The 26844-nt window shown below is 41.9% G+C and overlaps 1 protein-coding gene across 7 annotated transcripts in view; it reads left to right on the top strand.

The window, feature by feature from the left end:
- The first annotated feature begins 254 nt into the window (after positions 1–254).
- The window catches only part of HP1BP3 (heterochromatin protein 1 binding protein 3), a 36686-nt gene continuing 10096 nt past the window's right edge, over positions 255–26844 (top strand). The window contains exons 1-9 of one of the 7 annotated variants that reach the window (XM_070404262.1): positions 255–386; positions 4210–4406; positions 4830–4929; positions 10708–10861; positions 12645–12804; positions 15772–15915; positions 17524–17604; positions 18748–18902; positions 24002–24092. In XM_070404262.1, the coding sequence (XP_070260363.1) occupies positions 4311–4406; positions 4830–4929; positions 10708–10861; positions 12645–12804; positions 15772–15915; positions 17524–17604; positions 18748–18902; positions 24002–24092 (981 nt within the window). In that variant the 5' untranslated portion in view covers positions 255–386; positions 4210–4310. Of the gene's footprint in view, positions 387–851; positions 947–4209; positions 4407–4829; positions 4930–10707; positions 10862–12644; positions 12805–15771; positions 15916–17523; positions 17605–18747; positions 18903–24001; positions 24093–26844 lie in introns of those variants that run through there. The other 6 variants (XM_070404258.1, XM_070404256.1, XM_070404257.1 and 3 more) reach the window with 6 other exon arrangements.

The following is a 26844-nucleotide window of genomic DNA, read 5'->3' as shown; positions in this document are numbered from 1 at the left end:
GGCCGAACTAGAGAGGAGAGGACGGGTAAGGAGTGCAAAGTGCCCCTCTGCGCCAAGCGACACCCGCCTCCGAAGCCAACCGGCGCCGCCAGGGGAGTGCGCGCAGCCTTGGGTCCCCGAGCGCCCTCTCGCGCCCACGCGCGCCCCACCGGGAGGAACGTCTCCGCGCTCCCTCCACTCCCGCGGGCTGGGGCCGTGGCCGCTGGCGCGCAGGGGGCGGGGCCGACGCGGGAGCGCGCGCGCGCGGGGCCGCGGGCAGGGGGGCGGGGCGGCAGAGCTCGGCGGCTGGGCCTGGAGGACAGCAGCGGCGGAGGCGACGAGTGGCAGCGGGAGTGGCACCGAGAGGCCGTGCGGGACGCGGGCACCAGGAAGGGGAAAGCGCAGAGGTAACAGAGGACGGAACGGGCGGGTGGTGAGTGGGCACGGGCTCGCTAGACCCCGAAGGCGAGTGGCGGAGGCCGCTTGCCCGGGGTGCCGACGCCGCTTCCCGAGAAAAGGGGGCGGGGCGCTCGGGTCCCCGGAGGTGGCGCCTTTTGTCTGCCTTCCCCGGCCGCTCCGCCCCTACTTCCCCTCCCCCCTGCGTCCAAGCCCCCTGCCCCTCTCGTTGACGCTTCCTCGGGGGCCCTCTGGCGCGCGCTCCCGCCCTTGTTTTGTTTGTACCAGGGTGAGGGGGGTGGAGGAGGGGAGAGTGCTTCCCTGGTCTGGGGCCTTGCGTCCCAGCGCGCCTGCGCCAGGGCCCGCCCGCCGCGCTCCTATTGGCTGAGGGGTTTGCGCATGCTCGAGGCCGCGCCGGGCCTGGCGCTCAGGTCCCGCCCTCCCCCTCACTCCCCACTCCCTCAGCGGTTTTCTTAGCCGGTTCGAAAGATGCCGGTGGCCGTGACTGGCTGCGGCGGGCCCGCCTCCCGGGTCCTTCGCCACTGCCGCCGCCATTACGGAGCTTCCTGTGGTGAGTGCGCGGACCGCTGGTGATCACGGTCCGCCGCTTCTGGCGTCCCGCGGGCGGGCGCTGCCGGGTGGTGGCGTCGGCCTCGGCCGCGTGCATGCCCGAGCGCAAGCCCGGCGCTGCAGCCGGCCCGCTGCCCCTCGGTGGCCGCCGCCGTCGCCGCTGCATCCTCCCGTCACTTGCCTCGCTGCCTTCATCTTGGCTCCGCTCTCCCCCCGCCTTCTGCTCGCGCACCGCACCGGCCGCTGCCCGCCTCTTTGTCTCTGCTGTTCTTTCCTTCGTGTTGGTCTCTGCGGTCTGGGCGCGTGTCGCGAGCTGTGGGCGCTGCTGGCCAGGCCCCGCCGCCGCCGCGACCGGACCTAAGCTTTCCTTTTCCCGGATGGCGTTCCTAGAGCTTGGAACTCGCCGCAGCTTAGATGACGTAGTTTTAATGAACACAGTCAGTCTTGTGAATGTGAGCGCTTGTAAAGAGACGGAGGCGAGAGTGGTGACCCGAGAGCCCCAGGTGCGAGTTCCGACACCTAGCGGACCTTAGTCTGGGACCGAGGGAGAGTCCGCCCCAGCGCGGAGGAATGGCCGCGGGGAGCTCACGGCCCTTCCGCGCATAAACATTCCCTGTCTTTCTTACTGTGCTTCCTAATGTTTCGTTACGCTGAGGAGTGAGAATGCAGTTAGAAATACACGAAGGCTTCGCCTGGGGCGTTAGAGTCTGATCACTCAGAACTGCAGCAACAAAAATTAAATTAATGGGTACGTGATGGTGTTAGGGCAGAGTGAATTAACCATTCATATGGTTTCCTTAGCTCTCTAATGAACAGTGATGCTAAAGAAAGTACTATAAAGGGAAGCTTTAAATTCCATCGCCTTTACAAAGAAAAGTCAGAGCTGAGACAAACATTTCTTAATATTTATCTCAAATAACACGTTCTTTACATATATTGGATATAGTATTAAGCACTGTCAGATGTCATTGTTCATTCAACTTTTTCCCCCAATATTGATCCAGCACCCACTATGTTTGGACACTTCTAGGTGCTGAGAATACAGTGGTGAATTTAAGCCTTAGCCCTTTTAGTGCTTATATTCCATTGGAGAGATACATACTAAACGAGTAAACAGACATATATTGAATTTTAGGTGGTGTAAAATGCTGTAAAGAAACCTGAAGAAAACTAAGAGGGGTGGGAGATTTTTCTGATGGGGGATAACATTGAGTAGAAACCTGATTGAAGCCTCTAGGAAAAGATTGTTCCAGTTTAAGAGAACAGCAAGTGCAAACACTGATACAGGGATGGTCACGGAACAGTCCAGGGGCCAAAAGAAGATCTGTTTTGGGGGTTGACAGAGCAGAGTGATCCATATAGCAGTGGGATGTGAGATTAGTGAAATAAAAGAGGGGGTGCTAATTGGGAGGTCTTAAGAAGGTCAGGATATGGGTGGGGGCAAATCAGCTATTTCTCACTGTGCTTATTTCTGAGATTATTCCAACCTGGGCATACGTTTTTGTTTTGTTTTTTTAAATCCTCACCTGAGGATATGTTTTCATTGATTTTTAGAGAGAGGGGGAGAGAGAGAGACATTGATCACTTGCCAACTCTGGATGGAACCCCCACAGCCTTTTGATGTAGGGGAGGACACTCCAACAAACTGAGCCACCTGGCCAGGGCTGGGCATGCTTCTTATCTGATCTCATTTAAACTGTCATACCGTCCTTAGAATAGTAATGTCTGATGTCTTTATGGACCATGTGCCTGTTGTTGCCCTGATTTTAGTCAATTTTATCACTTTGACAGGTGTAGCTTCCTGTGCCCGCCTCCCTTTTTTAACCAGTTTGTTCTAATTTTTTAGTAATTAGTAAGTACAGAGTTGACTGGAAAGACTTTGACACTTTTTTCAGTATTTTGTTTACAGAGAAAATATTTTTAAAGATATCCTATGAATTAGAGATGCCTGAAGGTTTTGTTGACTTCACAATAGCATTTTTAATCTAGCTAGTGGGTTAAGAAAGATGAATTCATCAGCGATATCATTTTACCAAAATAACCTGATTATATTTTACTTCTATATAGTGTTCACATAATAAAAGCAGTTTTGTTTAGTTTTTTTGTTTTGTTTTTATCTATGCAAATATATTACTGTCAAAGTGCTAGTGGATGAATGAGCAGATCTATATATTGAAAGTATTACAAGATAGACTTTTAGGTTTCAGAAAACTAAATAATGCCCTTAAACCCAGCCTGGCCCTCTGTTTACTATCTTGAATTCTTTCAGCTTTCCTTACAGCTGATTGACAATTCACAAGTCTGGTATTGCTCCTGATGTTTCCATAAAAAGATTTGCCCTGTACATGTGGAAGCATTCTCTGTGTTTGAATGTTTTGGATTTGTCCCAGTTGTTTTAGCTTGGGACTGTTACCTGACAAATGGAAAGCTCTTAAATTCCTAGATAGGGATAGAATTTCAAGTAGACTAGCCTACCAACTCTATGTTCATGTTCATTAGCACAGAGATATTAACACTTAACTGATCACTTTGTCATGTTGTGGTGGGATTATAAAGTGTCATTGAGTCCTAGATGAGATTTTTGGTGGGGGCAGATGGTGTTAATGATCAGGTAAATTTTAGTGACATGGATTTTATCTTTGAATATTTAATTATATTCTGTGCTAGATTTGCTTACATTAAAAGTATGACAAAGTCTTAGAAGCATACTTCTGTTTTTATAGGTGATGGTCTAAATTTGCTTCTCTGGGTCTGGAGACTTCTAGTATGTTACATTCTTCAGTAGTTTTTTTGCCCCTTGTATTCTTTAGTGAAGATGGAATTAAGGTTACAGGTAATTTTCCTGACCCTTTTGAGAACAGTAAGGATAAGTCTTTCCCCTTTAGTTAGCTGATCTTTGAGTAAAATTTGACTAAACTTTTACAGAGAAAATATTTTCCTTAATCTTACTCTATTCTTTCTAAGTTCCTGGTGGTATAGGATGGGGTGGCACTTGGTTCCTTATGAGCTTTCTTGTCCTTGTCGCCTGTGTTCATGTGGAAGGTGCAACAGCTGCTGTGGCTTGTGCGTTTGTTAGTCGCTGCTTTACATAGTCTGTATTTTGATAGAGATTTTATCTTTCTGAATGATAACTGACCAGATCATCTATCATTTAATTCTTAAGTATTATAAATTTTTGTTCCCTTTGCATGTGTATTAAATGTAGACGTTTTAGTTTAGTTTTGTTTCTGTTAATCTTCACACAAGGTTTTTTCTGTGCTTTAGGTTGACTTTTCACCATACTGAAACCATTAGGAAAAAATCCTTGTGGTTAACAGCAGAGGCTTCAGAGTGTAACCTGTACTGGGGCCTAGAAATTATTTTAAATGGCGACTGATATGTCTCAAGGTGAACTCGTCCATCCTAAGGCACTCCCACTTATAGTAGGAGCTCAGCTGATCCACGCGGACAAGTTAGGTGAGGTAGGGGCTGACATATTCTTGAAGCTCACTCTCGGATCAGTCCTTGACTTCAAGCTCTACTGGGTCCTTCTTGGTATATGTTCCTTCCCCCTACTTTGGGGAATCTGGATTGTGAATCTGAAAAAATAAAATCTACAGAATTCTTTTCATCTCTCCTTTTCCTTCAAATTTCTAAGAAAACTTCCAACCTTCTATATTTATTCTCAATCAAGTATAATTAGTTGTTTCCCTTTGAAATTCTTGCTAAAAGAAAGTATTTTGAAAAGTACTTCTTTAAAATCATATTTCACTTCAAAAAAACTTGTTAAAATTAATTTGCATCAGATTTGGGAGTAGACTTAGAATTCACCATCTTCTGATACCCAGTTAGGCCCCTTGGGAAAGAGGGAACAAAGAATTTTTTAATGCTGTCTCTTTTCTTAGAAGGTAGAAGATAGCGCCATGCCGATTCGACGAACTGTGAATTCTACCCGGGAAACTCCTCCCAAAAGCAAGCCTGCTGAGGGGGAAGAAGGAAAGCCAGGTAAAGTAAAGCAGTGAACAACTTCAAAAGGCAAAAGTTTTAACTCCAATTTGGAGTGTCCTGTAAATTTCCTTGAACTTAATATTTTTTTTCAAAGCTAAGTGTTTTGGAGGAACAATTGAAAAGAGAACTGGTACCTGTCGGTACGTTATGTCCAGAACATATGGGCAAAATAAGGTTTCATCTTAACTTGAAAGATTTTTGGAAGGTGAAAAACCTCATGTTCTTGGAATTAAAAACAGATAAATTGTTGGTGAGAACAGAAACAGTCAAAGAATAGCTTCTGGGCATACAGTGTCATGGGAATGAAGATTCTGGAAGAATGGAGGACTTGGGTCTTCAGGATGGACAGTGGAAAACCCACCCAGAATCCAGGAGGCCTTAAGGGAGCAAATAGGTGACCAAAACACTGGTTTATTACTTTGGTATTGGTGGAGAGTAGATTGGCCAGACAGAGGTGGGAATGTAATGAATTGAGAAAAATGTAGAGCCATCAACCTGCTCCTTCCTTTGTGGCATCTCTGACCACCTCTTCTCCTTTCCCCTTTTTCTTTTCTTTATCCTTTAAAAAAATTTTTCATTCATTTTAGAGAGGGGTGGAGAGAGAATGTGAAACATCAATTTGACATTCCACTTATTCATGCATTAATTGGTTGATTCTTGTATGTACCCTGGCCTGGAATCGACCTGTAATCTTAGCTAATCAGGATGACGCTCTAACCCAGTGGTCACCAACTGGTGGTCCACGGACCACTGGTGGTTCATGAAGTCCAAAAGGTTGGCGACCGCTGCTCTAACCAACTGAGTTACCCAGCCAGGGCCCTTATCCTTTTCCTTTTCTCCTCTCTCCCTTGCACTTTATCTCAGGTTTTCCAGGATGAACACATGGGGCTGTCCCTGTCATGACTGTTAGAACCAAGAACTGATAGAAAAGGAATTAAAAATATATGTACCCTTGTTCTTGTTGTCTTTATCCCTTGGTTCACCAGGGTTATAATCTTTTCAATCTGAGCCAGCCTTTTGTCTCAAAATCCTCAGGTAAATATTATAAGCAGCAATTTGTGTACCCTGGTGTAAGGCATTAGGTGACATGGGAATTGGCATATTAAAATAAATGCTGGTGAGTTGAAGATGAGTTATGTTGTCTAGCACTGAGATAAGCCCCTCGGTGGCCCATCTTTTTGGTTTTTTTGTTAATCCTCACCCAAGGATATTTTTCCCATTGATTTTTTTAAAATATATTTTTATTGATTTCAGAGAGGAAGGGAGAGGGAGAGATAGAAACATCAATGATGAGTGAGAATCATTGATCGGCTGCCTCCTGCACGCTCCCCACTGGGGATCGAGCCCACAACCTGGGCATGTGCCCTTGACTGGAATTGAACCCGGGACCCTTTAATCCGCAGGCCGACGTTCTATCCACTTAGCCAAACCAGCTAGGACTCCCATTGATTTTTTGAGTGAGTGGAAGGAAGGGGGAGAGACAAAGAGAGGGAAACATCAATGTGAGAGAGACATTGGTTGCCTTCCACATGCTCCCCAACTGGGGCCAGGGATTTAACCTGCAGCCGAGTTATGTGCCCTTGACCAGAATTGAACCTGAGACCCTTCAGTCCGAGGGCCAACACTATACCCACTAGGTAGATGAGCCTAACCAGCTAGGGCCTGGTGGCCCATCTTGATCCATATTTGTTTAATAGCTAGATGAAGCCACTAAGTTACTAGTGACATCAGTGTTCAGAATATATGCTAGAGGGCTCCGGGTGTAACGTATTAGAAAGGTCAACCAAGAATTTATAAAGAACCAGTAAGTCTCTTCACAAATTGTATGTTTGTTTAGTAATCTCTCTACCCCATTATAGTATTTTTATTTTGTACATGGGAATAATTAGATTTATATTTTAAAATTTATAAATCCTACATTTTACACAGAGGTACACATAATAGTATAATGAGTTGGAAACAATATCTAATATATAATCCATACTCAATATTGTTGAATGAACCTTTATTAAGCCATCAACCATTAAGCAATTATTCTTGAGAAAAGAATGTGAAATTAAATTTATAGCTCTATTACTACAGTAAAACCCAATAAACCATTCTTAGCTTTTCATCCTTTTTGAGTAAGGAAATCTATAATAATAAAAGCGTAATATGCAAATCGACCGGAAAACTGTCTGAATGACCATGCTATGACACCCACTGCTTCTAGGCCAGCCAAGGTGAGTGTGATGCAATTGGTCGGGCGCCCAGCCATCGCCCCATGATCACCTGCAGAGGGAGGCTCAGGCCACCAACCAGCGGGTGGGCAGGGCCTCCCTCTGCAGGGGCAATCCATCTGGGAGCCCCAGCTGGGTGGGTGGGGTCTAGCTCTTTGAAACAATCGATTGTGGAGCCCTGCTATTGATTGCCCCAAAGAGGGAAGCCCAGGCTACCTGGCCAGTGGTGCTGCGGAATGTAGGCGGGGCTATCGATCACAGGGCTCCCAGACTGAGAAGGTGCAGGCCTGGCTGAAGGACCCTCCCCCACCCCCAAGTGCATGAATTTTGTGCACTGGGCCTCTAGTATATAAATATATATACATATGACTAATAGTCATTTTTTTAAAATATATTTTTATTGATTTTTTTACGGAGAGGAATGGAGAGGGTCAGAGAGTTAGAAATATTGATGAGAGAGAAACATCGACCAGCTGCCTCCTGCACACTCCCCACTGGGGATGTGCCCACAACCCAGGTACATGCCCTTGACCGGAATCGAACCTGGGACCTTTCAGTCCCCAGTCCGATGCTCTATCCACTGAGCCAAACCGGTTAGGGCAATAGTGATTTTTTTTTATTCTCACAGCCAATTAGGTTGAAACATTGGGGAAAGGGGCAGTAAAAGGTAATCGTGATTAAGTGCATCTTGTACTTACCTGTATCACCAGATACCATCCTATCTAATAAAGAGGGAATATGCTAATTGACCCTCAAAGATGGCAGCGCCCACAGCCAATAAGGAGGAAATATGCTAATCGACTGCCACACCCTCAGAGATGGTGGCACCCACAGCCACAAGAGGGCAGCGCCCAGTCCTCTCAGCCCCACCAGGGCGGCAAGTGCACAGCAAGGCCAGGCCCACCCCCAGGCAGGCCCGGCTGCTCTGTGCACCTGCCTTCAGAGTCCCCCAGTCCCCTCAGCCCCCCAGCCACCCAGGGCTGGCACGAGGCACAGGCAAGCCTCAGATGGTGGCTGCCCAGCCACCCAGGGCCGCCCAAGGCTCAGGTAACCAGGGCCAGGCAAGGCTTGTGCTGCCAGCAGTGGCAGCAGCAGAGGTGTGATGGGGGTGTCGCCTTCCCCTGATCGCCGGCTGGGTCGCCTCCCGCCCCTGAAGGCTCCCAGACTGTGAGGGGTCAGGCTGGGCTGAGGAACCCCCCCTTCAGTGTATGAATTTTCATGCACCAGGCCTCTAGTATTATATAATAGAAGCCTAATATGCTAAGTGTCTGGTCGTTCGGTTGGCCGTTCGACCAACCAAAGCGTAATATGCTAATGATATGCTAAGACTGCTCAACCACTCGCTATGACATGCACTGACCACCAGGGGGCAGTCAGTCGACCAGTCACTATGACATGCACGCACCACCGGGGCCGCAGATGCTCTGACCAGTAGGTTAATTGGCTGCTGGGATTCAGCTGATCGGGACTGAGTGAGAGGGCCGGACACGCCCTGGAGCCCTCCCCGGCCCTGATTATGCACCAATGGGATCCCTGGGCCTGGCCTGCGCCCTCTTGCAATCTGGGACCCCTTGGAGAAAGTTGGTGAGCAGAGGAGCACAAAGGAGGATGGGAATCACCCATGTAATAATACAAGTGCTAGTCTACAGACTTCCCCTAAAACATTTTATTTAGTCCTCATAACTCTTCGAAGTAAGGTTACTGAGACTTGGAGATGTGAAAGAACTTGCCTAAGATATTAAGCTGGCAAGTTATAAACACTGAACTTGAATCCAGGTGTTTCTATCTTAACACCCTCAATTTTGGCTAAACATATATCAGAGGATTTTCAATTAACGTGCAAGTCTAGTTGAAGAGCATAATCCAGGATGAGATTTACAAATGTTAGTTGACCATCCTGAAATTTATGGTTTAGAAATTTAATTTGAGAAACTAGAAATTCCTTTAGAATTGTATATATGTGATTTGGTTATAAGAAGGAAGTGGCATTTTAAAAAGTTCTCTTATTTATATTGAAGGCCATAAGGAAGCCTTCATCATTATGCAATAATTTGTATAATTTAAGTGATCAAACTTTTCAAATAAATTTTTGTTTTTTTGCCACGAGTCCTTTTCTTTCTTTTTTTTTTTTTAAATATTTTATTGATTTTTTACAGAGAGGAAGGGAGAGGGATAGAGAGTTAGAAACATGGATGAGAAACATCGATCAGCTGCCTCCTGCACACCCCCCACTGGGGATGTGCCCGCAACCAAGGTACATGCCCTTGACTGGAATCGAACCTGGGACCCTTCAGTCCGCAGGCTGATGCTCTAGCCACTGAGCCAAACCGGTTAGGGCACGAGTCCTTTTCTTTAAAAAAAAAAAAAAAATTTTAATTTGTTTTTAGAGGGAGAGAGAAGAGAAAAAGAAACATCGATGTGAGAGCAGAACATCAATAGGCTGCCTCTTATACACCCCCTACCAGGGACTGAGCCAAAACCTGGACATGTGCCCTGTGACCTTTTGGTGGTTTAGGTGTATGAGATGATGCCTAAACAACTGAGCCACACCAGCCAGGATTTGAGTCCTTTTCTTTGAAGTCCCTGCTAACCATTTCTTGGGGCTCTGTATTTTATAGTAGTTGCTCAAAGACATGCTAACAAAAGACACAAACAACTGCAGACCTCAGTATTCCCTCTCAGGTTTCTACTCTTGCCTCAGTCATTTTACTTGGAAAGCACATGTTAAAAGCAGCCTTAACATGCATTAAGTCATGGCTCAGTGGGTGAGCGTCAACCTATGAACCAGGAGGTCATGGTTTGATTCCTGGTCAGGGCACATGCCTGGGTTGCAGGCTCAATCCCCAGAATGGGGCATTCAGAAGGCGGTTGGCTGATCAATGATTCTCTTTTATCAATGTTTCTGTCTCTCCCTCTTCCTTCCTCTCTAAAAACATGTTTCTAAAAAAAAAGAAGAAGAAGAAAATGGCCCAGCCAGCATGGCTCAGTAGTTGAGCATCAACCTATGAACCAGGAAGTCACGGTTCAATGCCCGTTCAGGGCACATGCCCTGGTTGGGGGCTCAATCCCCGGTGGGGGACTAGCAGGAGTCAGCTGATCAATAATTCTCTCTTATCGTTGATGTTTTTATCTCTCCCTCTCTATAATCAGTAAAAATATATTTTAAAAGAGGAAAAGAAAATACATGTTAATTTTCTGTTACTTATTCCCTTACTAAACATTATCTGTTAAGTTATCAAATAGCTAATCTTTTAATTCTGGGTCTCATCATTAATATTGTAGATATTTGATTTGAGGTAAAATAAGTTTCTCTTTTGTGTAATTTCCTGGCCTGTATCCATTTCTCGCACAATTGTCTGGATAAACACCTTGCATAGTCAACTTGAATGACATCAGTAGGGAAAGAAAACTGTACTCATAAGTCACTTGTTCATTTTAAAACCTATTGGTTAATTGGGACATTTGTCTTACATATTTAATAAGGTAAACCTTTACCTTTTATTGACTCAAGCTCTAATATGTCTACTTGGTGCAATTCTGCTCACCTGATTTTTAGAACCAGACATAAGTTCAGAGGAATCTGTCTCCACTGTAGAAGAACAAGAGAATGAAACTCCACCTGCTACATCTAGTGAGACAGAGCAGCCAAAGGGGGAACCTGAGAATGCAGAGAAGGAAGAAAACAAGTCCTCTGAGGAAACCAAAAAGGAGTAAGGAGTTATGCCTTGTTGCTATATGTAATTAAAGTATGTAAAAGGACTGTAGACAAGATTGTTTGGGTTTGTTTTTAAATATGTTTTTATTGTTTTCAGAGAGAGGAAAGGGGAGAGAGGGGAGGATAGAAACATCAATAATGAGAGAGAATCATCGATCGACTGTCTCCTGCGTGCTCCCTACTGGGGATTGAGCCTGCAACCTGGGATGTACCCTGACTGGGAATAGAACCACGACCTCCTGGTTCATGGGTTGATTGATGCTCAACCACTGAGCCACACCAGCCGATCTGTAGACAAAATTGTTTTAAAGTGTCATAATACTGGTTTATGCTAGATATTTGCTTTTTTGTTTTATGTTTTAGAATTACCATTTGAAATAGGTTTATTATGTAGATGTATGGCCTATTAGAATGTGTAGTGGTTGTCAAAACAATGGTTTGGGGTCCTCAAACTTTTTAAACGGGGGGCCAGGCCAGTTCACTGTCCCTCAGACTGTTGGAGGGCCGGACTATAGTTTAAAAAAAAACTATGAACAAATTCCTATGCACACTGCACATACCTTATTTTGAAGTAAAAAAACAAAACGGGAACAAATACAATATTTGTATTTGCATGTGGCCCGCGGGCCGTAGTTTGATGACCCCTGGAGATAATCCAAAATTCATTCCTTTTGGCTTTATGTGTTTTTGTGCTTATAATTCATTGTGGGAGTGCCTGTTATTTTTTTTTTTTTAATATATTTTATTGATTTTTTACAGAGAGGAAGGGAGAGAGATAGATAGTTAGAAACATCGATGGGAGAGAAACATCGATCAGCCGCCTCCTGCACATCTCCCACGGGGGATGTGCCCGCAACCCAGGTACATGCCCTTGACCGGAATCAAACCCGGGACCCTTCAGTCCGCAGGCCGATGCTCTATCTACTGAGCCAAACCGGTTTTGGCATGTGTTATTTTAAGCATTGACATAATTTCAAATGAAACATTATTATAAAAATCTGACCTTGCCCTGGCCCATGTCCTCAGTGGTTAGAGGTATCGGCCTTTGCACCAAAGGGTTCCAGGTTTAATTCCTGGTAGGTGCAGGTTCCATCCCTGGCCCGGTTGGGAGGAAACCAATTGATGTGTCTCTGTCATATCAGTGTTTCTCTCCCTTCCTCTCTCCCCTATTCCCTTCCTCCCTTCCACTCTTTCCAAAAAATCAATGGCAAAAAAATATCCTTGGGTGAGGATTAACAACAACAAAATCAGTTGGATTGGTGTCATCACGTGCCCCAAAAGGTTGCTGGTTTTATTCTGGGTCAGGGCACATGGCCCAGTTGCAGGCTTGATCCCCAGTAGGAGGCAGCTGATCATGTTTTGTTCTCAACGTTGTTTCTCTCTCCCTTCCTGTCTAAAATCAATTTAAAAAAAAAAGATAATTTAGTAATAACTATACCTTTTAGGTGTAATCCTCAGGGAATCCTTTATCCCAGTTACATGGGTATACATAAAATCTAGAAATTTTTGTTGTTAATCCTCACCCAAGGATATTTTCCCATTGATTTTTAGAGGATGTGGAAAGGAGAGCAACACCACTTAGCAACACCAGCCAGGGCAGCACCCTACTTTTTTTTTTAATGTTTTATTTAGTAAAATTTTGTTAAAATACGTGTCACCTTAGTGTGGAAGTAAATTAAAGCATTAATTTTTATCCTTCCTCCTTCTTTTTCTCTTTCTGACTTTATGCCCCTTTCTGGAAAGTTTATTTTGCACAATAACAATTCTTTATTTTAAAGAGAGAAAGATCAGTCTAAAGAAAAGGAGAAGAAAGTGAAAAAAACAATACCTTCTTGGGCTACTCTTTCTGCCAGCCAGCTCGCGAGGGCCCAGAGACAAACACCGATGGCCTCCTCCCCACGTCCCAAGATGGATGCAATCCTAACTGAGGCCATTAAGGCAAGTTTTTACTTCCAGAAATTTATTGTAGGTTTATTCTGTTCTTCTTTTGCTTATTTGGAAATAGTATACTCCTGTCTGTCCAGACATCAGAAATGTTGCTCTGCTTCCTAAAAGAGAATAGAAGGAAACCATTTTGAAGTTTGTTTCTTATAATGTAATTATATTTGATGAGCACTTGTTTATTTTTTTTAAATTCAGATTTCCCATAGCAAGTTATTTTAAACATCTTTAGATTTTTTTTTACACAGTTTACTGATTGAGTATTGTTTTATTTGAAGGCTTCATGTGTTAATTCATTCAACAAATATTTAAGGGCTAATTTCTCCGTGTCAGGCAACTCTACAAGTGATATAGTATAGAATAGGACAAAACAGGGCCCTTGCCCTTATGAAATCTAATGGTGGTTCAGGGTAACTGAATAATGTTGAGAACTTCGATCTTAAAAAAAATATACCACCTATCCTTAATTCCATTTTCAAAGGTGAGTGTCTAGTGGTTATCTTTCAAACCTGAGTTATAAGAAATTCTCTTACTACTTTGCCTCATCACCTAACCATTCCAAAATACTTGCAAAATGCTGTAATCCATTGACTTTAATTAGCTTATGTGATCATCAGATACGGTTTTATTTTAAATTTTTAAAAATATATTTTTCTTGCCCTGACCAGTTTGGCTCAGTGGATGGAGTGTCAGCCTGCGGACTGAGGGGTCCCAGGTTCGATTCCGGTCAAGGGCATGTGCCTTGGTTGCGGGCACATCCCCAGTGGGGGGTGTGCTGGAGACAGTTGATCAATGTTTCTCTCCCATCGATGTTTCTGACTCTCTATCCCTCTCCCTTCCTCTCTATCTCTCTCCCTTCCTCTCTGTAAAAAATCAATATATAAAAAAAGAAAAAATATATATTTTTTTTTCTTGATTTCAGAGAGAGAGGAAGGGAGAGGGAAATAGAAAGAAACATCAATGATGAAAGAGAATCATTGATCAGCTGCCTTCTGCACGCCCCACACTGGGGATCGAGCCTGCAACCCAGGCATGTGCCCTGACCAAGAATTGAACCGTGACCTCTTGGTTCCTAGGTTGATGCTCAACCACTGAGCCACGCCAGCTAGGCCTTATTTTAATTTTTTTTTTTTTTTTTTTTTTTTTTTTTCAGAGAGGAAGGGAGAGGGAGAGATAGATAGAAACATCAATGATGAGAGAGAATCATTGATTGGCTGCCTTTTGCCCGCCCCCAACTGGGGATCGAGCCCGCAACCCGGACATGTGCCCTTGATTGGAATCGAACCTGGGACCCTTCAGTCCGCTGTCCGACGCTCTATCCACTGAGCTAAACCAGCGAGGGCCTTATTTTAATTTTTAAGGTTATCTTTTAACCTGACCTTGCCATTTTTTGTGTAAGCTTTTCTAGTTAATTTTGCTTTGTTTGTTTTATATGAGCCATAGACTTCTTCATTTTAGGTACCTTGTCCTTAGAGCTGAGCTAGAAATGGAGGGAGAGATAGAGATCAGTTTAACTATGGGTGGTGTTTATAGGAAAGAGCAACCTGGAGGTCATTCTCAGAATTTGAGAAGACTGCACTGACACAAACTGGAAAAGGCTTTGTTTTCAGACCTCTCCCTGCACTCTTTCAAGAGTGCTCTCGACTCAGTAAGAAAACTTTCTTATTTTAGATAGCTTCACTATAGAGATCTCTTTTCTTTATGTTGCCTTTCTTCAAGGATTTCCCTTCAAGACCTCTCAGCCTAGGATTGGAGGAGTAGAATAGAATTACAATGAGGACAGAGAAGGGTCTGAAACTTTAAAATACTAAAACAGTATAATTAGACCTAAAGAATAGTTTGAATATGAGTATGCATATTCCATGCAGTGTAATAAATCATGGTTTTAGACCACTAGTAATATTTTCTGGATCAAACAAGATTCCTGATGTCTACTTCCATCTCATTGTCAGTTTGGAGAAGCAAGGGATTGTTTTAACATTAAAGAGTTCTTTTTTGGCCTATTTTCTTTCCTTTGTTTTTTAGTAAGATCAGGAGTCAACAATAGGTTGTAATAGGTCAGAGACATTAACTTGAAGTAAGTGGACTCATATTAACAGAATTTGTTTTGTGTTGCACCATCTTTTCTTGTCTGAGTTGTTTTCCTTTATTGTCAAAATGTGTAAGATAACACTCAACCAAGCCTTTACCCAATGAGAATGAGTATGCGCTACATTTAGTTTATAGACAATGGCAACACAAAATTGTTAGGCTAGCCCATGAGAGAAATAACAGGTGCTATTTAAGTGTGCTTCAAAATGTAAAGCATTTGAAAATATTTGCTGCCTTAAGTGACACAATGACCTGCTTAAGTCTTCCATGGGCATTAGTCAAATGAAATATAGATAAATAGAATGGAAATGGAAGAGGGCACGTTAAATTGCAATTTAATGCCCTGTTGTTATCTAAAATGCCCCTTAAGCTTTGCCACCTATAAATCCAGTTTTATGCCATTTATTCAGATTATCTTCACTTAGGTTCTCTGCCGACACTCACACAAAGCTTGCAGAGAAATACTGGTCTGGTGTGCCAAAACTTATTCCGTAAAATAGGCGAGATCTGTGATCCAATGTTCTGCTTTCCTTGTTTTAATGCTAATGATTGTCTTCTAAATATAAAATAGAATTAAAATGGAATGAGGTTCTTCATTAACACAAAATATTGTTCACGTGTTGTATCTTCTCTGGTATTTTGAACAATTTAATTTTAAAATATTGTTGCAGAAATATTTTAATTCTTCATTTCTCCACAGCCGTGATGAACTGAACTTACCTGAAATACTGTTCATTCGTCCTGCCATTTTTTTCAGCCATTATTAAGTTCACTTCCAAAATAATTTATTTTGAAAACCTGTGTAAGCTTCTCTGTTTAAAGAAAAGCAGTGAGTTGAAAGTAATGTGTATGGTTTGGTAAATTGTTTTCTAGGCATGCTTCCAGAAGAGTGGTGCATCAGTTGTTGCTATTCGAAAATATATCATCCATAAGTACCCTTCTCTGGAGTTGGAGAGAAGGGGCTACCTCCTTAAACAAGCACTGAAAAGAGAATTAAATAGAGGTGTCATCAAACAGGTATTACACAGTTGTTGGTAATAAGATCATTCCAACATATAAGTCCATATTTAGTAACATTTAGGCTTTTTATAACTTTTTTGTTAAAAATAAGTTAACTTGATGAAATGCTTAAGCTTAACCTAGTTTTACTATCTGAGACTAGGTTTCCAAATCACTGCCAGTTACCTTTTATAACTAGTCTAGACAGCAGAAGCAATTGGATAGTGTAATTATTTTCTAGCTGCTTGTACATTTAATTGGATTTTCTTTGGAGGCTTTGTGCTGTAGATGAGAAGCAAGGTTAAGGAATCCTTTTATTACAGCAGCAAAATGATAATTGCTTTTGTCTTGGATTTGTTAATTTTAAAGCCTTGCTAAACTAATATTGATTTGAAGCATAAATCTGTGATAATTTGCATAGTACATCAAAACGTTGCTTAGAATCATGCAAATATAAAGCGAGAATGGACTTTACACTTTCTTCAGAGGGATGAAATAACTACCGAGGTCCCATGGGAGTGGTGAAGGTGGTTATTTAAGGACCCAGTTCACTGCATTCCCAGAGTCCTCTTGCCTTTTTATCTTTCTGCCCCTAGATTGATTAATATAGAATTCTGTGCCACTCAGGCATTTAAACTCTTTGAGAACTTTCAACCAGTACTTAATTCCACCAGAATATATAAGTGTCTCCTGTGTGCCAGGTGCTTGTGGGACCCATCAGGGAGGAAAACACATTTCTGCTGTGTGGAGCTTACATTCTAGCTTTCTCAAAATGTCAAACTGATATGTAAATGGGTCTTTAAAATAATCATCAATCAAAAGATATTATCTAACCAATATAATCAGAACCAAAGACCTGTCCTATATCACAGTGTATGTTAGCACAGTTTGTGAGCTGGCTTTGTGTTTTTCTTTATGAAAATAATGGTTTGTGACCTATTCTTGCCTCGTAGCCTGACCCTCTGCTTGATGTTTATAAGCTGGAAACATTGCAGCTAGATTGCTATATTCATAGCAGTGTGGGCAAAGCTAAAGTGTGGAGGACTCAGGTTAATGTAAATCAACTTTAAAGTTCTATGAAAGTGCTTTGTAAACTATGGAAAGGAAATATGTGGTATGACTTACGTAACCTTTCCCATGTAGAGGAAAAATCTATAGTGGGCAAACTGGGAGGCATTATGGCCTGAGATGAAGTAGGCTGTAAACTTTTGCCACGTAGCAATCGCCCTTTCAAGACAGAAGATTTTTCATTTTCCCCAGCAGATTGTCCCTTCTTTCCATGGGACTTTTTTTTTTTTTGGACCGGGGGATTTTATAATAGACAATCTGGTATCACAATAGCATTCTTCCCCAAATTTGTAGATGAGAAAACAAAAGCTGAGGGTTTACAGGGTTGTTCAATATTGGATAGCTAGATAGTACCATAAATAGAATTCAGTCCCGTCTTTTGACTAATCCATTATTTGTTTGCTTCTCTCTGACAAGTTGAACAGCATTTTACATTAGTTCTTGTATTACTATTCCCTGTAATTTGCTTATTAATCTGATATAAAGTTATAAATGTGAATACTAGAATAATTTAAAATAAAAATGTTGGTTATTACAATTAAATTTAATTTACTTTAGGTAAAAGGGAAGGGTGCTTCTGGGAGTTTTGTTGTGGTCCAGAAATCAAGAAAAACCCCTCAAAAATCCAGAAACAGAAAGGTAAGAAGTCTATACCATACAAGAGGCACACAAAAAAACACCCCCCCAATTAAAACACACCCTAAAAAATAAATAAACTACAAGAGGCAAACAAGCATATTTCTACTCATTATTATATCCCAAAACTATTCTCAGAGCCAGTTTTTCTTCTCTTTCCTCCTCTCCAAGATACATAATTTCATTTATGGAAAGTATTCAGTAATAAAGTGAAATAACTATCCATGCCCTGGCTGGTTTGGCTCAGTGGATGGAGCATCGGCCTGTGGACTGAAGGGTCCCGGGTTCTATTCCAGTCAAGGGCATGTACCTTGGTTGCAGGCACATCCCCAGTAGGGGGTGTGCAGGAGGCAGCTGATCGATGTTTCTCATCGATGTTTCTAACTCTATATTCCTCTCCCTTCCTGTCTGTAAAAAATCAATAAAATATATTTAAAAAATTCATAACTGAGTTCTGGGGGGAGGGGGGTAACTATCCAGTATTTCCTCTATGTTAGTTGAAATAATGAATATTCCTCTACATCTTTATTTTCACAACTCTGAAAATTTTTGTACTTTTTTCATAAAACTGGCAAGCACTTTCAAAATGAACTGTGCAGTGCTTTTTGGTGCTCTATGATACTTTTTCATTGTTTGGTAATGAATTAAGGCCTTTCAATAAAGTCTGGAATTCTTTTTTTTAAATTTATTTTTAATATATTTTTATTGATTTCAGAGAGGAAGGGGGAGAGAGAGAAACGTTAATGTTGAGAGAGAATCATTGATCGTCTGCCTCCTGCAGACCCCCTACTGGGGATCAAGCCCACAACCCAGGCTGTGCCCCGACAGGGAGTCAAACCAAGCAATCAAACCATGACCACCTGGTTCATAGGCCAACCCTCAACCACTGAGCAACACAGGCCAGGCCCGGTTTTTATTTTTATATGTATTTTTAACTCACTCAATTTGAAATTTGAATCTTACATTGCCACACAAGTAAAATTACTGCACTGTGATATGATTTCTTTGAATGTGAAAAGAATGATAATTTTGAATTGGTTGGTTGATTTGGCAGCCAACTTAGAAAAAGCCTTTGAGTTGAATATAGAAGCATTTGTATCAAAAGCTCTACATTCTGTAATGATAATTTTTGATATTATATTTCAGAACAGGAGCTCTGCAGTGGATCCAGAACCACAAGTAAAATTGGAGGATATCCTCCCACTGGCCTTTACTCGCCTTTGTGAACCTAAAGAAGCTTCCTACAGTCTCATCAGAAAATATGTGTCTCAGTATTACCCTAAACTTAGAGTGGATATCAGGTATGACCTGTTGGCCTGGATTTTAAAGCATAGATATTTGTTATTTCCTTAGCCCCTTTTCATGAGAAAGGAGAAAGATTAAATATTCAAAGGATTATTGTTAGCTGAGCGAGGAATAAAACTTTTTTTGTGGATTTAATTTTTTGTCTCATTATGTGTTCTTTTTCATATCTCCATATGTAGTTTGTTTGTTTTTTTGGAAACCCAAACTGCATGTTAACTTTTATAAGGCGCTCATAGAGTAACTTTTTTTTAAAATTGATTTCAGAGAGGAAGGGAGAGAGAGAAACATCAGTGATGAGCGAGAATGATTGATCAGCTGCCTCCTGCATGCTGCACACTGAGGACTGAACCTGAAACCCGGGCATGTGCCCTTGATCGGAATCAAAACCAGGACCCTTCAGTCCCAGGCTGAAGCTCTATCCACTGAGCCATACTGGCTAGGGCAGCATTAAACTCTTAATGTCCTCTCATCTACTCATTTTTAAATTATTTTTTCTAATTTTTTTTTTATTGTGGTAAAATACACAAATATAAAATTTACCACTTAACCATTGTAAAGTATTTTTTTTTATTGATTTCAGAGAGGAAGGGAGAGAGAGAGAAACATCAGTGATGAGCAAGAATCATTGATAAGCTGCCTCCTGCTTGGGGATCTAGCCTGAAACCCGTGCATGTGCCCTGACTGGGCATCCAAGGGTGACCTAGTTCATAGGTCCAATCTCAACCACCGAGCCATGCCGGCCAGGCCATCTTAACCGTTTTTAAATGTACAGTTTTTAATGGTATTAAATCCGATGTAATAGAAGCCTAATATGCTAAGTGTCTGATTGTCGTTCAACCAATCAAAGCGTAATATGCTAATGATATGCAAAGGCCGTTCAACTGCTTGCTATGACATGCACTGATCACAAGGGGGTAGATAGTTGACTGGTAGGCTAGTTTGCTTGTGGAGTCCGGCCAATCGTGACTGAGTGATATTGTGACTGAGTGAGATGATGGTGACTGGGCTGGACATGCCCTGGAGCGCTCCCAGCTGACCAACCACCCGTGTTCCTCCCCCGATCATGCACCGGTGGGGTCCGTCAGCCTGGCCTGCGCCCTCTTGCAATCTGGGACCCCTTCAGATATGTTGGAGAGCCGGTTTCAGCCCCATCCCACAGGCCAGGCCAAGGGACCCCACTGGTGCACGAATTTGTGCACTGGGCCTCTAATGTATTCATAATGTGCTACCAACAGCATCATCCATCTGTAGAATTCTTTTTATCTTGTAAAATTGCAGCTTGGTTCCTATTAAGCAAGAACTGCTCATTTTCTTTTCCTCCAGACCCTGGTACCACCATTCTACCTTCCGTCTCTGATTTTGTAACCTGGTTCTTCCACTGCCTTGTTATGTGACCTTGGAGAAATGACTTGAGTTTTCTATGTCACTTAATTTCCCCTTCAGTAAAGTATGGGAAATAATAGTACCTGTTTCTTGGGGTTGTTGAGTTATCTTATTTATTTAGAACAGCATTAGGCACCATAGTACATGCAAAATGGTGTGTTATAGATTAGAGAATTTTTCAGAAAATAGCTGTGCCTAGGAGTTAGTAGTAAGTTAAAAACATGGGCATTGATTACGTCTAGACCAATGGTTCTCAACCTGTGGGTCGTGACCCCTTTGGGGGTAGAATGACCCTTTGACAGGGGTCGCGTAAGACCATCGGAAAACACATATAATTACATATTGTTTTTGTGATTAATCACTATGCTTTAATTATGTTCAATATGTAACAATGAAAATACATCCTGCATATCAGATATTTACATGACGATTCATAACAGTAGCAAAATTACAGTTATGAAGTAGCAACGAAAATAATTTTATGGTTGGGGGTCACCACAACATGAGGAACTGTATTAAAGGATCATGGCATTAGGAAGGTTGAGAACCACTGGTCTAGACGAATGTGTAGAATTAAGTGGGATGACAGTGGAGAAAAGGATGGAAAGGAGCTTCATTAGAAATGTCAGAGGCAGGGGTTGGCATTCTTTTTGGGGAACTGAAAGAAGCCTGAGTCTGATTGGATTTAGCTTAACAAGGGGTGGGACCATATCACCAAAGGCTTTGGAGGTGGATTGAGGCATTTACACCTGACACCTGTTTTGTTGAGTAACAGTAATAAAGATATATCTTGCCCTAGCCAGTTATTCAGTGGTTAGAGCATCGGACTGCAGGGTCCTGGGTTCCATTCCGGTCAAGGGCATGTACCTCGGTTGCAGGCTTCTCCCCTTCCAGGGCTCATGCAGGAGGCAACCAATGGATGTGTTTCTCTCACATTGCTATTTCTCTGTCTTTCCCTCTTCTACTCTCTCTAAAAATCAATGGAAAAATATCCTCAGGTAACGATTTTTTTAAATAAATAATAAAATAAAAATCTATGAAAAAAATATTCTCGGGTGAGAAGTAACAAACATCTTCGTAGGCATATTGACCTTAGAGTGGAGTGCAGTGTGAAAACAGCAGCACAGTGCCCAGAAAGGAGGGCATGGTGGCTTGTATTAAGGTTATGGCCGTGATTAGAGGGAGAGCCAATCTGAGAATCATTAAAGCAGTTGGTAAATAAGTTTTATCTGAAGATAGGAATGATAGAACTTTGAGTAAATGATGGGATTCTTGCCTAGGACAAGGTATATGCTAACATAATTAGTGCTGAAGGGAACTAATGTAACTGATACTCATTCCTGGAGCATTTGAACCCAGGTTAGGAAGATTCTTTTCAGACCAGTTATTTAATTTAATAAAAGAGTCAGGGTTTCAGTGTTTTACTTAAGCTGTGATTGCCCCCATTAGAAAACAGCCTTTAAGCAATCTAACTTATAAAGCAACTAAGAGAAAAATTTTCACAGTTAAATTATTCCCTCAGTTATGTTCCCAAAGCTCTTTGCCCATACTTTAACTCTAACTTTTATCATTCTCTACCATAATTATGTATTCATTATCTTCTAACTTCCTTGAGTTTAATGACCAGATCTATGTGTTCATTCTTGCATAACCATACTAAGTACCTAGTAAATGTTTGTGGAATGAACGACTTAAGAGAGTGCGTATGTTTTGGGTCTTAGCATAAATCATATTTCTCCTGAATGGAACCACACTGGCTTAGAAATTTTTTCATTGGGAGTTGTTTTTATTGGGAGTTTTTTCATTTGAAGTGTCAGGGGGTGTATAAGATTTGATGGTATAGTTCCTACTCTATAGCATCCTGTTAGAACATGGGGGATCCCTTCTACTCTTCTTCCCCAAGCATATGGATGATGCCATTAATGACTCTATTGCAACTCAGCTTGTAATACTTAGTGATTATAAAAAATTCAAAATTGCCCAGCCAGTGTTGCTCAGTGGTTGAGCGTCAACCCATGCACCAAGAGGTCACCAGGTCAATTCCCTTTCAGGGCACATGCCGGGGTTTTAGGCTCGATCCCTAGGGGGCATGCAAGAGGTGGCCAATTGATGTTGATGTTTCTCTCTCATTGCTATTTCTATCTCTCACTTTCCCTCTCTAAAAATCAATAAAAACACTTTTTAACAAAAGATTCAGCCTTAGCCAGTTTGGCTCAGTGGATAGAGCTTCAGCCTGTGGACTGAAAGGTCCCAGGTTCGAATCCAGTCAAGGGCACGTACCTCAGTTGCAGGCTGATCCCCAGCGGCCGCATAGGGGAGGCAATCAAATCAATGTTTCTCTCTCACTTCGTTTCTCTCTTTGTCTCTTCCCCTTCCTCCCACTCTCTAAGAATCAATGGAAAAGTGTCCTTGGGTGAGGATTAACAAAAAACAAAAATAAAATAAAAATTTTAAAAAGATTCAGTTTCTTCTCCAAAGAAAAAGATCAAAGCTCAGTGATGCACCTCAAATGATAATAGTGGGGCCCTCATTATTCTGCACCACTGATCTTTTCTGTCTAACGAGCAGCTAACCAGTTTCAAATAAGTTGCTTGATACTCTGTTCATTTGGGGGCTGTTCTAGTAATTCTTGAGAGGTGTGGCAAAACATGTCACCAAACCTTTGGATTGTGATTAAGCCTTTCTTCCTGTTGTTGGCCCAGATGTAAAGTTTTCCATTTGACTCTATCTTGTTCCATACCACATACCCTTTAGGTCCTAAGTCAACTTGTTTTCTCCCTGGACCTGAGGTTCCCTAGCTGCCATTCAGGCTTCTGCCCCTTGACAGAACAGCTCTTGCTTCAACACTTTGTTCTTCTGTTATTTTTCTTATGTTTTTTGTTTTTGTTTAATATATTTTATTGATTTTTTACAGAGAGGAAGGGAGAGAGATAGAGAGTCAGAAACCTCGATGAGAGAGAAACATCGATCAGCTGCCTACTGCACATCTACTGGGGATGTGCCCGCAACCCAGGTACATGCCCTGGACCGGAATCGACCTGGGACCTTTCAGTCCGCAGGCCGACGCTCTATCCACTGAGCCAAACCGGTTTCGGCTATTTTTCTGATATTTTTAATGACACTCAATTTCTTCTTGCCTGCCATTTGGTTTTGACAACGTTTGTTTGTTTGTTTGTTTGTTTTTTAATGACAAGTCTCTTAGGACAGAGATACACTATGTTAAAAACAACCTATTTTGTTTCTCAGGGACTTGTATTTTATTAAGCTGATGTTTAGATACTAGTTTGTAAAAAGTGACTCAGTTGTTTTTTGTTAATGTATATATATATACATTTTTAAAACCAGTTAGGAATTTTCCCCAGAGAATTCTAGAGTTGGATAGAACTTTAAAGATACCCGTTCTTTGCTTGATTACACAATGTGATTGCTGTTATGATTGGATAATAGGTTATGATAGGTTTTTGGAATGCCCTGACATTTGGAAACTGGTCTGTATATACAGGTAATGATTTAGCATCCTTGCTTGAAGAAAAAGAATGCCACTTGCTAAGGGTGTCACTTGTTAAAGTAATTTATTACTTTATTGTCCATTTTAACAAAGTACTACATGTAATAGAAATCAGAACTTTAGTTCAAGGAATAACCCTGGATCTATTTCTTCAAATCTTTCCTTCATCTATATATTTATCATTATTTTTTGTTTTCTCTGCAGGCCTCAGCTGTTGAAGAATGCTCTGCAGAGAGCAGTAGAAAGAGGACAGTTAGAACAAATAACTGGTAAAGGTGCTTCTGGAACATTCCAGGTTAGAGGCCAAAAACATTTGGTTATAACAAAGTGGTTCTTGAAAGTTTTGGTTTCAGCCCTGGCCAGTGTGGCTTGGTTGAGTGTCTTCCCAGGTACTAAGAGGTTGCTGGTTCAATTTCCTGGTCAGGGCACATGCCCAGGTTTCAGGCTTGATCCTCATTTGGGGATGTGCAGGAGGTAGCTGATCAACGATTCTCTCATCATTGATGTTTCTCTCTTCCCCCTTCTCTTTCTCTCTAAAAACCAATTTTTAAAATAGAAAATAAATAAAAAACTCTGTTAATTAAAAATGACTTTTTCAAAAAGAAAATTTTAAACGTTTAATTCATAAAAAAATAAACCCACTACAAGTTAACATAACATTTTCATGAAAAATGATTTTATAGCTGAAACCGGTTTGGCTCAGTGGATAGAGTGTCGGCCTGCGGACTGAGGGGTCCCGGGTTCGATTCCGGTCAAGGGCATGTACCTGGGTTGTGGGCACGTCCCCAGTGGGAGGTGTGCAGAAGGCGGCTGATGGATGTTTCTCTCTCATCGATGTTTCTGACTCTCTATCTCTCTCCCTTCCTCTCTGTGGGAAATCAATAAAATATATTTAAAAAAAAAAAAAGAAAAAGAAAAATGATTTTATATATATATATACTAGAGGCCCAGTACACAAAATTCATTCACGGAGGAGGCGGGCGTGGTGTTCCTCAGCCCAGCCTGCACCCTCTCCAATCTGAGACCCCTCTGGGGATGTCCAACTGCTCGTATAGACCTGATCCCACCTAAACAGGCAGTCAGACATCCCTCTCACAATCCAGTACTGCTGGCTCCCAACCTCTCACCTGCCTGCCTGCTTTCCCCTAACCGCTTCTGCCTGCCAGCCTGATCGATGCCTAACTGCTCCCCTACCAACCTGATTGCCCCTAACTGTCCTCGCCTGCCAATCTGGTCACCCCTAACTGCCCTCTCCTGCCTGCCCAATTGCCCCTAACTGCCTTCCCTACTGGCCTTGTCACCCCTAGCTCTCCTCTCCTGCTGGCCTTATCGCCCCTAACTGCCCTCCCTTGCAGGCCTGGTTCCTCTCAACTGCCCTCCCCTGCCAGCCATCTTGTGGTGGCCATCTTTGACCACATGGGGGCGGCCATCTTGTGTGTTGGAGTGATGGTCAATTTGCATATTATCTCTTTATTAGATAGGCTTTTTTAAAATTAATGAGCCTTAACCGATATGGTGTGGCTCGGTTGGTTAAGCATAGACCTATGCATTAAAAGGTGTCCAGTTCAGTTCTTGATCAGGGTACATACCCAGGTTGCAGTTTTGGTCCCAGTGGATCCTTGTTCTCTCACATCATTGTTTCTCTTTCTTCCTCTCCTTTCCTTTCTTTAAAATCAGTGTGTGTGTGTATTTGAAAAAACATATGAAAAGAAGAAGCTCTGTTTAATAGATTTTTGCAAAGTCTTTAATATCTAACTAAATAGAAGACAACTAATACTTATTTTCAGTATATTTTGGATTAGGTCTATGAAGAAAATCTAACAAATAGTTTTGGAAGGAGGAAGGATTTTAAGATAATTTTCAAATAGTTGTGGATATTATTCTTTGGTACTATACCCAAACTCAACAAATGATAGTGGTTGGTTTTTTTAATAGTTTTTTTGAGGTATGATGTACAAACTATAAGATATGCTTATTTTATTTTATTTATTTTTTTTTTTTTTTTAATATATTTTATTGATTTTTTACAGGGAGGAAGGGAGAGAGATAGAGAGCTAGAAACATCGATGAGAGAGAAACATCGATCAGCTGCCTCCTGCACATCTCCCACTGGGGATGTGCCCGCAACCCAGGTACATGCCCTTGACCGGAATCGAACCTGGGACCTTTCAGTCCGCAAGCCGACGCTCTATCCACTGAGCCAAACCGGTTTCGGCAAGATATGCTTATTTTAACTTAAATGTTATAATTCAATCATGTTTAGTAAATTTATAGAGTTGTACAACCATTACTACAACCCAGTTTTAGCATTTGCATCACCCTAAAAAGACCCCTTGTAACCATTTGCAGTCACTCCCATTCCCATCTCCAGCCAACCTAATCCATTCTCTCTCGTATAGATTTGCCTTTCTGCAAGTTTCATATAGGTAGGATGACACAATATGTGGTCTTTTGTGACTGGCTTCTTTTATTTAATATACACTTTTTTTAGTTCATGTTGCAGCATGAAGAAGTACTTATATTCCTTTTTCTTTTAATATATTTTTTATTGATTTCAGAGAGGGAGAGAGAAATAGAAACATCAATGATGAGAGAGAATCATTGGTCAGCTGCCTCCTGCACGTCCCACACTGGGGATCGAGCCCGCCATCCAGGCATGTGCCCTTGACCAGAATCGAACCCAGGACCCTTTGATCCGCAGGCCCACACACTATCCACTGAGCCAAACCGGGTAGGGCATGTTCAAATCTTTTTGTGGGTGTGTTTTTATTTCACTTGGGTATATAACTAAGAGTGTGGACTTGGTGAACTATATAGTAAATTTATGTTTTAAGAAACTGCCAGAATGGTTGCATCATTTTACACTGTATAAGGGTTGTCCCTATCTTTGTCTCATTTATTATAGCCATACTAGTGGTTGCCACGGGGCATCTCATTGTGGTTTGGGCTGGCATTTTCCTGATAAGTACTAATGTTGACCATCTTTTCATGTGCTTAATGGACTTTTGTTTATCTTCTTTGGTAAAATGTCTATTCAGATCCTATGC

This window comes from Myotis yumanensis, unplaced genomic scaffold (assembly GCF_028538775.1).
Source record: "Myotis yumanensis isolate MYYU_CA2020_CCGP unplaced genomic scaffold, mMyoYum1.0.hap1 SCAF_2, whole genome shotgun sequence".
NCBI classification, from domain to species: Eukaryota; Metazoa; Chordata; class Mammalia; order Chiroptera; family Vespertilionidae; genus Myotis; species Myotis yumanensis.
This window is presented reverse-complemented; position numbering and strand designations above follow the sequence as displayed.